The sequence below is a fragment of the Podarcis vaucheri genome (genome assembly GCF_965113315.1).
Source record: "Podarcis vaucheri genome assembly, chromosome: 8".
Taxonomy (NCBI): Eukaryota; Metazoa; Chordata; class Lepidosauria; order Squamata; family Lacertidae; genus Podarcis; species Podarcis vaucheri.
This window is the reverse complement of record NC_138766.1, coordinates 70,766,653-70,785,118: the sequence shown is the minus strand read 5'-3', so window position 1 is coordinate 70,785,118 and position 18,466 is coordinate 70,766,653. Positions and strand designations below refer to the sequence as shown.

General features: G+C 43.3%; 1 protein-coding gene across 5 annotated transcripts in view; it reads right to left on the bottom strand.

The window, feature by feature from the left end:
• Window positions 1-18,466, bottom strand: part of VPS13B (vacuolar protein sorting 13 homolog B) — a 368,427-nt gene that overhangs the window by 212,648 nt on the left and 137,313 nt on the right. For 3 of the 5 annotated variants that reach the window (XM_082235378.1, XM_082235375.1, XM_082235376.1), the window contains exon 21: window positions 9,188-9,332. In XM_082235378.1, coding sequence (XP_082091504.1) covers window positions 9,188-9,332 — 145 coding nt within the window. The remainder of the gene's footprint in view (window positions 1-9,187; window positions 9,333-18,466) is intronic. The other 2 variants (XM_082235379.1, XM_082235377.1) reach the window with 1 other exon arrangement.

The window sequence follows — 18,466 nt, the reverse complement described above, 5'->3', positions numbered from 1 at the left end:
ATTTAAGTGCTTCCCTTCTGCCAACAGATTTCACAGCCTACCAAAGTCTTAGCATTTAAGTTTAAGAATGAATCCACTTTTGTATTCAAATTGTGTCTGCTTGCTAGGTTTATACAAAACAAAACCAAGAAAAAATAATTATGAAGGATCAAATGCCCAACACTGAATCCCCAAATTTTCTGGGTATTTTCCAGCTAGTTTTAATGCTCCAGTTGCCCCAACTTATTAGTGCTCACTCTATTTACTTCTGCAACACCCTTCCTCCATTCAAAGAGGTGGTGTAGATGTAATGGTTAGGGGTTTTTCAATTGCTAGAGGGTCACAGGACTGCATGTACTGTTCACTTCTGCAATTAAGTATTACATCAACCCCAATGTTAAACAAACCTCTTTCCTCTTAATTAGGATGTGAAATCCTTTTAGGATTGTGACAAACCCAGCAAGGAAAGAAAGGGGTGGGTGGGATTTAGTCACAGAGGTGAAGTGGAGGTGTGGGAATGTCACTCACAAAAGTGAAACAGGAGAGGGAATATAAATCAATTGTAATTTATTTTTAAAAAGCTTAAAGGAGGAGCATAACATAATGATGCAATTTTATCATGAATAAATTTTATTGTACAGAAAAATCACATTAAATATCGCATTACAAAGCATGGATGAAACTTTGAATTATTTCCATATATCACTGCCTCCATCAGTCAGGGCTGGACTGAACATGTCACTTTCAGGGCTCAGACTTAACCATACACTTACACACCATACTCTAAGATACCTCAAACCCCACTAAGTGTTGCAGAAAGACTATAAAAGTCTCACAATCTAATTAGCCTCCTAAAGTATCCACATTTTATTCCCTCGTGACTGTGATACATAAGATATGGAGGTTAAATTGCCAGCAGCACCTTTTGAATTTCCTTATATAGCTGCCAGTTAGGATGTCCTCATGCACACTAAAGGATTCAGGGCAGAGCAGGCAAGTGAAAGGGTTAAAGGTTCCCTCTGCATAGCCAATTTTCTAATCCAAGGAACAGCCATCATGATGCTTGCAGATACTGGATTACAAGCCCCATCAGCCCCAGCCAGCATGGCCAATGGAGAAGGATGGCAGGAGTCCAATAAAATTTAAAAAAAGAAGATAATAATTCACATATTCTGTTCAGCCACTGACAAATTCTAGCCATGGACTGAAAACTGCATACTGGAGGTGGTGGTCATTTCCAGTATCTCTTGAAATGAAGGGAAGTAGTTTCCCTATACATTTTTCATTTTGAGAAATCACATTGCTAAAAGCTCAAAGTAAGTGAAGATACCTAAGGACTATAGTGGGTCATTTTGTTATAACACCTCTTTGTGAAAATGTTCAACTCTTATTGTATACTGATCAAACAATAAAAATAGTTTACAGGCACAAAAACTTTTGCTGAACTTATAAAAAGCTCCACCATATTTAAAAAGTGATATATGTCTGGGTGGAATGCTCTCTGCTGAATGCTCAGTAACGGAAACACGGAACTAGGGAATATTTTCAAAGTGGCAAGTCTTGACCTCAAGATGACATAACCTTTGTTTGTCTCCAAATAGCAGAGGGACAAGAAAATGTCAGCTGAGAAAATTATTGGGAATTCAGAAGAGACAAGGCCATTTATTTTGAGAGCAAGGGCAAGAGCTGTGTGTCTCTGTGTGTTTGTAAAACATTGGGCTTTTTATTATTATTTCCCGAGTAAATCATATTTTCCCACCCTTTATTTCTAACAAGGTTTCAGTTTCCATTACTTCCCAAACTACTAGAATCAAAGAACAGGAGTTTAAGCTATATACCAGCTGCGACCAAAGTTGCCATCACAGAGCACAATATACAATATCAGTTTCTAGCAGTTCTCAAGACAGCTCCCTAAGACTCATGTTGTAACTGAAAGTCATAAAGGACTTTTAAGACAGTGCACAGGACATTTTGTTAATCACTCAAGAGTTTTCTAAAATATAAAATTTTTGTGAAATTAAGGCTGCAATTTATGCCCACTCACTTGGGAATATTTCCCCATTGAACTCACTGGGGCTTTCAAGTTAGCATGCATAAAAATGGGCTCCAAAAATCTTTGCTATCTTAATTTTAAGGTTTGATAGGTAGCAGCAGACTTTTAAATCAACAAATGCAAACAGTCCAAAAAATTACAATAAAGTCTAACAGCTATCAAACCAAACAATCTCCTAAGAGAATAAAATCTACCATATGCTGCTCATTAATTGCAAGTTTCAGTTCCACAGAATTATTTTACAATAAAACTAAAGATCCAATTAACAGAAAAAGAAACAGATTTAAGTTGAGCTGGTAAAAGAAAGTATGTTATTATAACGGAAACGTTTTAAAAATGTATCAGTCCCACCAAGAAAAGTTTCCTTCTTCATGAGCAAATATTAATTTCATTAAATAATTTGAAACGGATTCCATCCATCTCTAGGGTTGATTTAAGATACAGCTTTTCCTCAAAAGATGAGACAGCAAATTAAAGACACTTGTTGTGGCCTTTTCTCTTCATAGCTGAATTAAAAGAGATGAGTGGCCAAACCCTCGGCTGCGCTAAAGTACAGCAGCAGGGCATAAAACCCAGGGCATTCCCTTCCACTAATGCAGCCATCAACACTTTGGTTCTCTGAGACTGTTCTTCAGAAATAAAGAGAAATTAAGTTACTGAACATTCCTTAAGTAGCATCAAAAGAATCAACTGCCCTACTGAAGTCATTTCTGTGGGAGAGAGCTGCTGGAGAAGGGATGGAACCTGCTGGTGGTGATTGTTTTGATTGACGAAGCAAAGGATATGGGCAAAAGTATATAGGAAGCCTCTAAATCAGTAGAAAATGCATTAATAATGATTGTGGGAGACAGGAGAAAGACTGGACTATGGCTCTGGAGTTTGGGGTGGCTCAGAATCTCAGGCGGGCTATGCTCCACTTCGTCCAACAGAGAAGCCTCCATTTCAAGGGATGTTAATGTAAATGGAAAGGAAATAAAGCAGCCCTGTTGCTTCAGACCAAAGGTCTATCTAGTCCAGCATCCCATTTCCCAGAGGTGCCTCCAAGAAGCCCAAAAGCATGGCATGCAATATAATAACCCTCTTGCATTATGTACCAGGTGACCTTTTATTTACAATATACTATCTCCATCTACACTTGCAAAAAAAAACCCCATCTTGCAAGCCTCAGTGCAAAGTGTGGATTTCAGCTCAAGTTTCCTGCAACCAAACACAGCACTCTTTGCCATTATACCACATTGTGTCTTGTTTATACAACAGCATTGAAAAAATTAAGATACACTATGTTCACTAAAGCATTCTCTGAACAGCTATCTTTTTGGAGAGGCCAGCAAACGTGAGCTGACCCAATGATGTTGTCAGGGGATGATTAGCTGCTTGTGCTTAAAATTGTGCCCCCTCAGAGTTTGTGCGGCTCCACAAACCTCTGTGTGTGACAGAGCTCCTCAGACATGTCTGCTCTAGTCACTAGTAGAGTCTGACAGTGGCTGCCTGCGGAAGCGTTTCCAGCAAAGAAGCTCCTTAACGGAAACGCGTCTCCTGGACTCACGACGTGGCAACTTCCGGCGAAGTATGGGTCTCCCTACAGTTGCTTCTGACACCTCCCCGCTATTTTCGCTGGACGTGTCTCTCACCCCTTTCTCTCCCCTGCTGTTTCCTGCCTGGGCTGCTGCGTCTCTCTCAGCATTACTGAGATCCTCCTCCAGAGACCCCTCGCTCCCCCTGCTGGTCCCTGCTTTGGCTGCTGACTCTCTCCCAGTCTCTGGGAGCCCTACCAACTCCCTTTCCTCTGATGTCAGTTCCCTGACATCCACCTCCCCTCCAGGGCCCCCTTCCCCCCCGCCCCTACTCTCTCCTCTGGGCGGTGAGGAGCTGAAACCCCGAAAAGAATCCTCTTCATCTTCAGACGTCTCGAACATTTCCCTCCATCGGTCTTCGTTCCGGCTCTCTGAAACCTCCTGCGCCTCGGAATCAGAGAACCCCTCCAACTCTTCTTCTTCGTCGGTGGTGGCGAAGTATTCCCTCCGGAACCTCGCCACTGGCTGAGGTTTACGAGGGAATCTCTGATGAAAAGTTTCTATCAAAACCTCGTCATCTACATCCTCTGCCATGACCCAGGTGTTTTCCGACTCCGGCTCCCCTTCCCACATTACCAAATACTCTACTTGATCTCCCTTCCACCTGGAATCGAGAATCTCCGCTACATGGTAGCTGTGTTCTTTTTCCTCCATAGCTGGTCCCCTATTGACCCTCCCTTCTCTGTCCCCTTTATACGGTGACAGCAACGACCTGTGGAACACTGGGTGCAGCTTCATGTGGTTCGGTAACCAGAGTCTGAAAGCCACTGGGTTGACCTGCTGCGTGACTTCAAATGGGCCCAGCCTTTTGGGTCTTAACTTCTTACAACCCCCTTTGAATGGTAACCCTTGGGTGGACAGCCACACCTGGTCCCCCACCCTAATGCTTTCCCCTTCCCTTCTGGTTTTGTCTGCCTGCCTCTTATATTCCTCCTTCGCCCTGTTTAAATTAAGTTGGAGCTGGCGATGGATCGCTTCCATTTCTTCAACGAACTGTTCTGCAGCTGGAACGCTCCAGTTCTCCCCTTCCCCCCCTGGGAAGGCTCGGGGATGACACCCGTGATTAGCCAAAAAGGGGCTCATCCCCGTGGACACGTTCTCTGCATTGTTGTAGGCAAATTCTGCCAACGCCAGCTTCTCCACCCAATCATTCTCTCTGTCATTCACATAACACCTCAAATATTGCTGGAGGACACCATTAGCTCTTTCCGCCTGCCCGTTGGTTTCTGGATGACGGGCAGTTGAGAAATTCACCTCTACATGCAATAAGCTCATGAGCTTCCTCCAGAACCTGGAAGTAAATTGTTTCCCTCGGTCAGAAACCACCCTCAAGGGGGCGCCATGCAGCCTAAACACATTTTCCACAAACAATTTAGCGGTTTCTTCCGCTGTGACCGCATGTGAGCAGGCTATAAAGTGGGCCATCTTGGTTAACAGGTCTACCACAACCATGATGGCTGTTTTCCCTCTGGACCTTGGCAGATCAGTCATGAAATCTATTGCCACTGCCTCCCATGGCCTTTCCGGCGTGGGTAGTGGTTCTAATAAACCTGCCGGTGCCCGCCTCTCCCCCTTGGCTCGTTGGCATTGGTCACACCCTCTCACATACTCCCGCACATCTTCCCTGACCTTGGGCCACCAGAATTCCCTGGTAACCAGCCACATGGTTTTGTGTTGCCCAAAATGCCCTGCTGTGGGGCTATCGTGCAGTTGCTTGAGTACCCTTTCCCTCAATTCCCCTTCAGGTATATATAACGCTCCCTTGTAGTACAACGCCCCGTTTCTCTCCTCAAAACCCCCGGGTTTGTCTCCCTCCCTCCTGAGACCCCTGAGTTTGTCCTGGGCGTATTCATCCTGCACCGTTCCCTCTACCAGTTCCCTTTGCCCCACCAATGCCGCCCCACACACCCAGCGGTCCTCGGGAATGACATGTCTCTCTTCGGGTGCTCCCTCCCCCTCCAAATATTCAGGTTTACGTGAGAGAGCGTCCGCCCTAACGTTCTCTGGGCCTGGCACGTAACAAATCTCAAAGTTAAATTTGGAGAACTCCTGGGCCCATCTCAACTGCCGTTGGTTGAGCACTCGCGCAGTTCTCCAATACTCTAGATTCTTATGGTCCGTGCACACTTGCACCTTATGTTGTGCACCAATTAGCAGGTGCCTCCATCTCCGGAAAGCCTCATGAATCGCAAGAAGTTCCCGGTCGTACACCGTGTAGTTCCTCTCGGATTTGTTCAGCTTTCGCGAAAAGAAGGCACACGGTCGCCACTCTGACTCCTCCTTCCCCGGCTGCAGAAGAAGCACCGCCCCTATGGCTCTGTCAGAAGCGTCTGTTTCGACCCTCAGCTTTTTTTGTAAATCCACATGCAGAAGTTGTTCATCAGAGGCGAAGGCCCTTTTCAGTTCCTCAAACGCTCGCTCCGCCTCCCCCGTCCAAACAAACTTCTTTTTACTGCTGAGACAGTCCGTGATGGGCGCCGTCAGGTGGGCGAAGTTTCGGATGAACTTACGATAAAAGTTTCCAAACCCTAGGAACCTCTGCACATCCTTCTTGGTTTTGGGTGTTTTCCATTCCAGCACTGCTTGAACCTTGCCGGGGTCCATGGCCAACCCCTTGTCTGACAAGCGGTACCCCAGGAATTCCACCTCCTTGGTATGAAACTGACACTTCTCCAGTTTCACCCACAGCCTGTTGGCTTGCAGCCTGCTCAACACTTCTCTGACGTCTCTCACATGTTGCTCCTCATTCTCCGAATACACCAACACGTCATCTAAGAAGGCCACGCAATTCTTGTAGAGCAAAGGCCCCAGTACGTGGTTCATGAAGGCTTGAAAACACGCGGAGCCTGTTTGTAATCCAAAAGGCATAACGAGGTATTCAAATGCCCCCAAAGGGGTGAACATGGTGGTCTTCCATTCATCCCCTTTCCTTATACGTATCAGGTTGTACGCCCCCCTTAGGTCCAGCTTTGTAAAAATCTTTCCTTTCCGCACCCTGGTCAAAATATCATCAATCCTGGGCATAGGAAAAGCCGCCGGCTCTGTCACTGCATTTAACTGCCGGAAATCACATACAAGTCTCGGCTTGTCCGTGTGCTTTTTATCCACAAAAAACACTGGGCTACCCCCCGCTGCCTTGGACTCTCTGATGAAGCCTCTCTTCAGGTTCTTGTCAATGAACTCTCGCAACTGCTGCATTTCCCTGTCTGACATGGCATACAACTTGCCTACAGGAAGCTGTGCTCCAGGGAGTAAATTGATCTGGCAATCAAAGGGCCTATGCGGGGGTAGTTGGTCAGCTTCCTTCTCGCTGAACACGTCGCTGAGATCAGCATACTGTGGTGGCACCTTCCCCTTCTCCATTACTTCAGTCCCTGCCAGGGTGGCTTGGGCCCCTGCTGACCCCTTTTCCCCCCTGCAGTGTTCTAAGCAATGTGCTGAACCGAAGGAAACCACTCTTTGATGCCAGCCCACCAGCGGATCATGTAGGGCTAGCCAGCTCATTCCCAAAATAATGGGAGCGCCTCCCAAGGTGGCCACATTAAACGCTATCAGTTCTGTGTGCCTTGCCACCCTCATTATCATTGGGACGGTCTGCAAGCTGACTCCTCCTCCCAACAGTTCCCTGCCATCGATCGTGGTCACCTGCAGGGGGTTGCTTAAAGGGATAGTCTGTATCTGGTGTTCAGCAGCAAACTCCTTGCTCATAAAATTGCAGGAGCTGCCTGAGTCCAACAGCGCCTTTATTTTTAGGGGGTGTCCATTTTGCAGCTCTAGCGACACTTCAATCACTAGAGCAGGTCGAGGAGCTTCTGGCACGGGCACTTTCACTGCTCTTTGGCCTGGCTGCAGTGCCCTGACGGTGGCAACCAGGCGTTGGCTTTTACCTGCTCCGTTTCTCCCTGCTCTCCCCCCTCAACAGCTCCCACCATCCCTTGCCATTCCTTCCTCTGGGGGCAGACTCTGGCAAAGTGGCCTGGCTGTTGGCAGAGATAGCATTTCCGGGCTCCTTTTCCCTCCTTCTTAGCCCCCTCACTGGGCTTTGAAACTGCGCGCGCGCGGGCTGTTCCGATTTCCATCGGCTCTGCCGGCGGGAAAGCTGGCTCAGGAATGTCTGGAATGCGGAACTCCTTCCAACGTTCCCCTCTCCCTTCCCGCCTCTCCAAGGCTCTTGCCTCCTGGCGCGCTCCAATGGTCAGCGCAGATTTGGTCAGCTGATCCATAGACACCGCCCTGGGGCTCCGGGACAGCTCGTCTTTCACAGCCGAAGAAAGACCTTCTTCAAATAGCATCTGAATGGGTGCCGCCGATAAATCCCACCCCAATCTGTGAATCAGCATGGTAAATTCAGTCCAGTACTCACGGACAGATCGGCTTCCCTGCTTGCAAGCCATTAGCTGTCTGCGCACCACCCCTTCCTCAAAATCGCTGGAAAACATGATATCCATTGCACGAAAGAACTTCATAGTGTCCTTTAGGATATCATTGTGCGTTGCCATCAGGGGTCGAACCCAGTCTCGCGCCCCCTTCTCAAGATGCCCAATTACGAAAGCAACTCGCGATTCCTCATCAGGGAACTCATCAAACTGCACATTAAGGGCATATTGCATCTCTGTCCTAAAGGCATGGTAATCCTTGGGGTCCCCCCCAAACTTCTGCACCAATCCTGGTACCTTTCTGGGGAACTGAGTGGTTCTCCCCTTTTTGTCTGCATCCTGAGCCCTTCTCTCCTCGAGCCTCGCCGTCTGCAGCGCAAGTTGGACCTCCAGAGCTTGATACCTTTCTTCCAAGCTTGGACCAGCTCCAACCCCTGCCTCTCCGGTTCCGGCTGGGTTGCTCATGATGCTTTCTCCTGCACAGGCAGCGTACAGAGACTGTCAGACTGCTGTCAGGGGATGATTAGCTGCTTGTGCTTAAAATTGTGCCCCCTCAGAGTTTGTGCGGCTCCACAAACCTCTGTGTGTGACAGAGCTCCTCAGACATGTCTGCTCTAGTCACTAGTAGAGTCTGACAGTGGCTGCCTGCGGAAGCGTTTCCAGCAAAGAAGCTCCTTAACGGAAACGCGTCTCCTGGACTCACGACGTGGCAGCTTCCGGCGAAGTATGGGTCTCCCTACAGTTGCTTCTGACACCTCCCCGCTATTTTCGCTGGACGTGTCTCTCACCCCTTTCTCTCCCCTGCTGTTTCCTGCCTGGGCTGCTGCGTCTCTCTCAGCATTACTGAGATCCTCCTCCAGAGACCCCTCGCTCCCCCTACTGGTCCCTGCTTTGGCTGCTGACTCTCTCCCAGTCTCTGGGAGCCCTACCAACTCCCTTTCCTCTGATGTCAGTTCCCTGACAGATGTATTAAAATGAAGTACTATAAAAATAATTTGGGATTAAAGTTAGAAAATGCGATCTAACATTGTAGAACTGAACTGAAAATATATCCATTAAAACTGCAGAAATTGTATATGAAGCTTTCTACATTAACTGCAGAAATGTGTCTCAATACGTACACCTGACCCTGCAGGAATGTACACATGCCAAGGGGGAAAAAAGTTCCTGGAGAATGGGTTCATTTAACTGAAAACAAAACATACCTGTTACAGTTTTTGTTTTGACAGGGCTGCTGGCATATTCAGAGGCCTGATTTGATTGCTGTTTAGCCAAAGGCGTACTTCCAACTGATACCTCATCCTCTTTTTTCCTAGTCACTGGTGTCCCCAGAGAAACAGATCCAGACTGCTAGAAAAAGAAGAAAAGTACAGTGACTTACTCAGAAACTATGAGCAGTACATAGGAAAAGATACTTCATATCATAGGAAGGGCACTATAAGCAGTACTTTTATCACCATAAGTTCCTAGGGAAAAGCTTTGACTTAATAACTAAAGCATATAGAATGCCAAAGCAAATTGTGAAAATGGAATGATGAAAAGCTTTAATAGTCACATTCTTGTATACAACTCCACTCCATTTGTTCTTCCTCACAATTACAGAAAACAAGCTTTTACTAAGTTTCCACTGAAAGAGCCCTAACATTACACATCATTGTAATGTTAGTCACTGTCAACAGTTTTGGTAGCCCTGCAGTTGTTTTGGATGCCAGTTTAAGAATTTGTCCCAAAGGATTATTATCCCCATATTGTAGAGCAGAGTTACAGCTATGGGAGTCAGAAACCTGGTTGGCACATCATGCCAAGATGCTAAGACAAACCATGGCTTAGTGCAAATGTGTAAGCCTACAGGCTCCCAGATAAACAGTGTTTATCCATGTGTTTATCTAATGCATTTGTACAGCCATTCAAGATGGCAGCTATCTGAGCAAGTCCCACAGTTTAACTTTCCCATACTTCCTTTTATCTGTCCTGAATCTTCCAGCATTCATATTCATTGGATGTTCTAACATTATGAGAGAGGAAGAAAAACTTTACTAATAATCCCTAGCACAAAATTTTCCTTTTTCACAGCTGCCAAATACAGGATCAACATCTTCCTCAAGATACTCGCTATGATTCCAAGCTCTCATTCACTGCCGCTTCAAACCTCACTAGCATAAATGTGAAATTAAGATTTTTATTTATTATTTTTTAAAAAAATAATATTTATTAATTTTACAACAGTTTAAACACAACACTACAAAAAAAAGAAACAGGAAAAGAAAAGAAGGAAAAAAACAATAGAACACAGTACAGAAACACTACAAAACACTAACACATAAGATTAACAAAACAAAACAAAAACCATTTAAGACACAAAACAATTTCAATATCATAACTTTCATTCACTTATTTCCACGACCTCCTCACACCTCCCTTTTTGTATTCCACTTCTTTTAATTGTTTCAGCAATTCCTTTCCATCTTCCTCTGTTTTCTATCCTATAATTATCCTAACACATTCTAACCTTATTTTTCCCTTTAATACTCTATTAATCTATTTATACTTAATTCCTTATAGCCTTTCTACTAAAGCCATATAACTTCATTCCTAAGATTTTTATTTTTTGACTCAACACACATCACTTTACATTTGTTTACATTGAATTGCATTTGCCATTTTACCACTCATTCTCTTAGTTTGGAGAAGTCCTTTTAGAGCATTTCATGATCTCTTTTTGTTTTAATGACCCTGAACAATTTAGTGTCAGCAGCAGACCTGGCCACCTCATGCTCACCCCTAACTCTAGATCATTTGTGAACAAGTTAAAAAGCACAGTTCCCAATACCGATCCTTGGCGAACTCAATGCTGTAAATCCCTCTGTTTGGAAAGATGTCAATTTACTCCTACTGTCTGCTTCCCACTTGGTTAACCATTTCCTGATCCATAACAGTAGCTCTCCTCTTGGGCAGTTATGTATGCAGCCAGTTCTTCATACTAAGACTAGAGGATTGGAGTGACGCCTGAAGTCTAGCTCCTAATTCTATGATTGGATGCCAATATACAGAAGATAGGATTGCTACATGTCATTTTAATTCTGAGTTACAATTCTAAAAAACCCCACATACAACTGTCCTCTTAAAAAAAAGTATGAAACAAGGCATTTCCCTCCTCTTTTCTCAACTACTGACCATACTGTTGCCAAGATGCTACTATGTCAAATATAAAAGAAAGGTGAAAACCTGGCAAAACAAAAGCCGGAGACAGTACAACTAGTTTGATGCAAAAATATGGCTTGAAAATATAGTCAGTTTGGTATAACAGTAGAGAAGGGTAAATATTGTACACTATGCTATTTGAAATGAGGGAGAAATAAAAATGATCACAGCCAGAGAAAGATGGAAAAAATTATGGCCATGTACTGGGTGCTGATCTGGACAATGAAACAGCTGTTTCATCTTTGCTCACTGCACTCAGGCTTGAAGCTGAAGCTGATGACACCCAATACAATTTTGCCAGCTTTTTGGCACTGCTGGCTGTAACTATAAAGTAAATGAAAGATCAATCTTAAACTGGGTGGAAAATGATCAAGATGTTGGGTTTTAGCCACAAACCAGCAAGGAAATTACAGTTGGAAAAAATAGCAAATGACAACTGCACCACAGCTGGAGAACATGAGAAGGATTCTTATGCAAGTGATACAACATTGATTTGTTATCTCTATCACTTCTGCACAGCCACCTTAACGTTAGAAGAAGAAAACACTCACCAGTTAACAGAAAACTAAGCAACTGGAATGTATTTATGAGAATTAAAGATTTCAATTATTCAAATATAACTATGCCAATTATGTCAACTATCTCTAGAAAACTGCTTAATAATGAGAAAATACAACAGTCAGAATTGTTCTGCATTATGAGGAGGTAATATGGCAATTTGCATGTGGCAAATAAAAAGATCCACACCAAAGTTCCTGCTAATTTTGAAAATGATGTATCTGACAATAATTGATAAACATATGAAGATACTCAACTGTATTGATATACATTTAAGTGATACCAGAAATGTCTTACAAAATTAACAACATCTCAATTCACTGATATGATCAATAGGGTTTCATTTTAAATTTTAAGTTACTGTTTAAATCTTGTCACCTCTTTGGTTAGTTGCATCACATAAAACTGCCAGACAAACACCCAAAGTAGATCCTGATCTACTTCACTGGATCAAGTGAACTAGATCAGGATCCATCTTTCGCATCAAGATGGCAGGCCAATCTGATTTCAAAACTTTTTTTTGTTTCTTAAAATCCCCTAGCAACACCAAGTACGAGGCTGCTAGTGTCCTTGGAGCAAAATATACACTAAATCAACAGTTGCCTAGCAGTTGCTTCAGCGACAATTCCCTGTTTTTCAAAACTGAGAAATAGTTGAGTCTTTTTAGTCCACCTACTTTTACATGTCTCTTTTCTGTAAAAGAAAATTAGTAATTTTGCCACAAGACTATTGAATGTGAATAGAGCAAGATCAGGCGGAATAAATGACACTTACTTAAAGGATGGCACATCCCATTTTGCTGCAAAGTACTGTTCCTACTCTGCCGCCTAGCCACCTCTGCCCCCTCCTCTGCCAACAGCACCAACCACAGAGAAGCGGCATCAGCGAGATCTTATGTGATCTATCGCGCTCTGTGAGATCTTGCAATATTTTGGAAGTTCTCTCCGGAAATCAATGCTGGTGCCAGTGGTGGAGGCAGCAGGCTGGGGGTGGGACCCACATGGGTGTTGTCTGAGGTAGCTGCTTCACCCTACTTCATGGGTGGGCTGTCCCTGACTTAGTTCCATGCAGAAACTTTAGGATCAGCATTGAAATTGGGGGGGACGGGACCAAAGGCACATAAAACCAAAATCTAAATCCACATTAAAACACAAACATTTTAAGACTGCTATTCTGGCAAGTCAATAACACAATGTGAAAAGGAGAGGAAGCATGCAATGGTTTTTGCAGGCGTTCATTTTCTTCAGCAGCTCTCCACACCACACCACAAACTGTTTTTAAAATTCTCCAAGTTTGGAAAGTAGGTTCTGCAAGTTCAACAACAGGAGCTGTGAAGCAAAAGGAAAGGAAAAGCCAGAGGACACAGGAAGACCTGGCATGTGCACTTTGGACTGACTCAGTCACAACATTCTGCTTCAGTAAGCCACATGAGCTTTCTGAAAGAATGCATCATTTAAAAGAAGTGCTCAGTTATTTTTAGGGCTCTGAAAACATCTGTGCCATGGCACCGTGTATGAAGTATTAAAAATTTCAAATTCTCATCTCTGGAATGCTAAGGATGTATGACCCACATGAAAAAAAAAACTAATTTCATGGCTCAGAAAGGGTTGTGATGACGGATTTATGCTATTTTGTTCTCCAGAAAGGAGAGAATTGAATTAGGCTCCTGAACAATGCAGTGTGTTTTACTAGTGCATTATTTATTTTTTGTATTTTTTTATTATTCTTTCATTTTATAATGTATATAAAACAGAGGTAACAATTACAGCAGGCAAAAATTAACAGATGAAAAACAAAGCCATAAAATATGCATGTAGAATGAGTAGTTGCAAATGAGTTAAAATAACAAAGACTAGTGCACTATTTCTGAAATCCAAAATGAAGTGAATAAAAACAAAAGCAATGAAAGAAGTGAGATTTCAGCTTACTTATTCAACATCATTATTGGAAACACTTTTCTACTGGAGGCTACTACAACTGAGCAAAATATAATGAATAGCTCCACATTTCAAAAACAGTTCTACTTACATAGAATAATACACTGTTACCTTTATTACATTACCACTTTGGAACTGACATGACGGCAATAAAAGAGAGTCACACAACAATAAAAATAAAACCTTATACTTTTCAATATAAAGTCACAGCCATTTCCTGGTATACAAAGAAATGGATGCGTGCCAACTAAAAAGCTGCAGTTACTGATGCTACATTTTCTTCAAAGGCAATTTACGGGTTTTTTACATTAAAAATCTAGACTCAGCCACCATAATGGACATGATCTGAAGACACATGATACAGCAACTTTGTTAATGCTAAGCAGGACTGGATTGGTCAATGCCTGAATGGGAGACCAAAAAGAAATCCTATTTATACCACTCTGAGTTTTATAGAAGAAAGATGGAATATAAATGGGAGGGAGAGAATATAATTGGGTGACTCACCTAATTAATAGCAAAGTAAACAGCAATAAAGAAGCGGCAAAATATCCAATAGGATATTTATTATAAGAACAGCTTTTCACATTTTCTGTTTTGATTCTGCACGTATCCTTTGTACAACATCCACCGGAGCATGAATTAGCATTTATTTCAGAACAAAATTGCATATTTTAACATATTTATTTGGTGCCTCAAGTTGGAGCCAAGGGGCCAAGTCCACCATTATTACAAATTCCCAGGGATAGGAGAACGGGTGTGTAGCACTGGAATTGTCTTAAGGGGAAGTAGAGCAAATGTCTGACACATTTTTGGCACAGATCCCTCTTCTATAGAGCTCACACCCTGGGTCTCACTCACATGTATGGTTTACAATATGTCTGAACCATTGTAACCATTGTTGGCTCTCAGACAAGAGACTGAAACTATTACCTAGTCATGGTTCGTTGACTGGAGTACCTAACATCTGAAGTGGGCCATAGTCCTTCAACACTACTGTCCAGATTATCTACACACAGAGTGGTTGAATGTTTGTGTGCCAATTGCACACACAGAAAAGTGGGACCCGAATGACCTTTTTTGTGACATGAAGCCTCCTCCTCCTCTCCAGATGACCCTAAGACAAAGTTTAATAAAGAACAGCAAGAGTCATCTGTTGTTGTTGAGAACCGCGGAATCACCAATAGTATGGAGATGATTTATAACTGGTCCTCATACAAACAAATAAACCTTCCAGGTCTATAATAAACTAGTAACTCTCACTGTTCTCATTTCTTTGTGCAAACAAAAGTGTTATGGTAGTTGCAAGTATATACAGGACGTTTCACTACACTGTACGCTGCATGAAGAGGAATCGCACAAACAAAGGGATGTGAGTGGAGAACTCTGGTCTGCCCCAAGGTAATGAGGTGTGTCTGACTCTGTTTCTGACAGCAACGCGTCAGGCACAGACATTTGCAAAGGAAAGCCTTTCTCTAACAGACATCTACACCTAACGCTGCACAGCCCTGCAGCCTCATTCCACTCACAATTCCCCTTCACGCAATGCACACGTGTCTTAATGTTGTGTCCAAATTGATCTCCACTAGAAAACTGTATTTCAAGGAAGGCTGACAAATATAGAACACTACAGTTATTTTTAATGCAGATATTGTCTTGATGTAGACCAGATGGTTAGAGGAGAACACATGTGGACATATGCTTTCCCCCCTCTCTTGAACAGTCGCAAGATTGTATAGAATGCACAATAATTACATGGCTTTTACCTAACCTTTTAATGCATCACTGTGGAAAATATCTAAAGCCACAGAGCAAGCATTACGGGGTATATTTTCAAAGCTGGGGAAGAGGCTTTCTATTTGTTGAAGTCAATGGGATTAATGTGGCCAAACCCACATGTGGGTTTTTTTTGGAAAACATTAACTAAAATGTAGCAAAATAGTAGACTGACCCTCAAAAGTGAGCTTTATCAAGGGTACTCAATTTGACATTTCCCCTGAATGAATGTTGACTATTTTAAGTCCTAAATTAAAGTATCCAGCCATAGATCAATAAACTATTTATTTACGCTAAAAAAGACATATGCTGAGAGAGAGCTGGTGTGGTGGCTAGAGTGTCACCGCAGGACTAGGAGGACCAAATTTCAAATCTCAACACAGCTGTGAAGGCTATTTGGTGAACTTGGGCCTGCTACCATCTCTGGCCTTATTTGCCTCAAACAGTTGTTTTGAGGGGGGGGGAATGCATAGGAGAAACATGTGTCACCTTCAGCTCCTTGGAGGAAACATGTGCCATATGTTAGTTAGTTAGTTAGTTAGTTAGTTAGTTAGTTAGTTAAGTGTCTGGTATACAGATTGTATATTACACATAGCAGATCAGAGACCAGTCTAAGGATGTTTAAAGGGAATTAATGAAGTCTGGGCCTTGCTGGTACTTTGGATAGAAGACAAATTTGCCGTTCTGAGCTCCTTGAAGGCTGGTATGAATAAAAATAGTATTTTCCTACCTCGTGGATCACCACATGGTATAAAATTAACGCAATACTATTGATGGCCGCCTTCATTTTTTTTTTAAAAAAAGCTTCTTTATACCTCAGCAACGGCATTTAAAGTAATTATTATTTCTTTTCAACTCCAATATCTGTCATGAATTGGCAGGATGATGGGAAGGAGGAAGAGGATCCCACGTGGGGTGCAGCCGGGACTACGACATACCGGAGCAAGCTGGGGATGGGGAAGGAAGTACTCACAGGGTGATGGAGGATGGCGAGGCAATGGGGGTCAGTTCACAGAAACCAGAGTAGCAGGACCCATCACCAGAGGGGCCCCTGTCCCCATGAACACGGCAGGCTCTGAGGCATAGGGAACAGCAGGAGGGGTGCTTTAGTTGGCTAAGGCAGGCAAAGGCCCATGGCCCAGCTTTCTAGCTGGCCAGGTGAGGCTCGCTAGCTGTGGGAGGAGGTGTGTGATTCCTCAGCTGGAGGAGGTACAGAACAGGTGAGGGCCACATGCCTCCTCAAGCCCAGACACTGCAATCAGCATGTAAAACTACAAAAGTAACCAAGTGGATTTATAAAGGAGTATATTAGAAAAATTGATGTTATTAATTATATAACAAAAGCAATATCAAAAACATTCAGTGGAGGCAGGTCCACTATGGTACAGCCCTCCCAAGGAAAATGTCAAGCAATTAAAAAGATATATTCCCCCACAAAATGTCAACGTTACACACTCTTTCCTGTCCCAGACACATTTTATACTTCTGTTTGGACGTGGAGAAGCTCTGCAAGCATTTCTGTCAATCTACAGTTCTCTAGCCAATCAGGTCTCTGTAAAAATACAGAGAGGGCACACAGGTCCCTCCCCTGTGTCTCTAAACAGGAAACCATGTGACTGGATGGTCTGAAAGGCAGCCACACTATATTCTATCTGCTGTTATGAGGCTAACTAGCAGTCTCAGTATTAGCCTAGGAGGGCTACCTTGAATGGCAGTCCAAGCATGCTCGTGGCTGCCCTAGGGCAATGCCCAGACTTCAAAGCACATTCGTTTTAGCTAGCATGGCGAACGGTGTGGTTGCTAGTTTAGAGCAGCTAGCTTTTTGTTAGTATTTGTTAGGAAGAGAACAATGGTGGGGTGTGTGAATATCTTTCAATATTATCAACTTTTCACTTTATATTTTGTAAATATTTTGTGGCGGGGGGGGGGAAGGATATGGAGAAGAAATGGTGGGTGGATTCTGTGTGTGTTGCAATTTTTAACACTCGTGGGTAATTGGAACTACAGGTTTTGTCCATGTGTGTTTAGGTTTGAGACAAGTTCTGAGGTTCTGCATTCCTGTGTTTTAGGTTTAAAAATGCTACATGGGGGTTGTTTATTTAGCTACTGTAAGAACAGGATGCTGGACTAGAGGGGCTTTTTGTCTGATCCTGCAGGATTTTATACTGTGGTGCTTATATGATGTATGCAAAGGATACCTGTTGTGCAATCATCTTATTACATAGCAGCAGAGGTTCCTCACTGGTGATGCTGGTGAATTCTGTACATGTTCGTGGCATTTATTTTTGGAACTTTTACTTCCTAATGCTGTCTCCTCTGGGAGAGGAAGATGTGGTGTGAGAAGAGGAGGAATGAGTGGTGCTAATTGTTAAACCACTTAGACAGCCTTTTGATTGGGAGGAATATTGCCTACACATTTTCCTTCTCAATAAGCCTATTGGCAAGTGCCTCCTGGTCCTCATAACTTTAACGAAGAGCCACATCAGAGGATCTGGGGACTGAACTTAATGTTCCTATCTGTCACTGGCTCATTTTGCAGTGTTGGGAGCATTACTCTGGTATGCTTTCAGTCAAAGGGGCAGCCAACTAACCATGGCTTACAGTGGAAATGAAATAGTGAAGCAGCACTTTAGAGGTTAGAAAATATTTTATTCCATGAACTTTCATGATTACCAAGCCTACTGCACACGATAAAGTGGACTTTGGCCCCCTCCCCAAGCTTATACCATAATTTTAAAATAAAATAAAATAAACTTGATAGCGATGCAGTTTTTGTTTTGCTAAAATTGGACTATAGTCTATTTTACAGAGTTGTTGTGAGGATAAAAAAACACCTTGGCAAACTTAAAATGCTATTACAAAAAAATAGGACAGTGCAGATGAGAACTCTGGCTGCAGTGCCCATATGTCGTATGGGATCATGACTTACACACTTAGGCAAACTTGTCCCAGCAGACAAATTGGATTTGCCGAGGGCCTACAAGGCCTGAATATCTTGATTGTGTCCCTGAT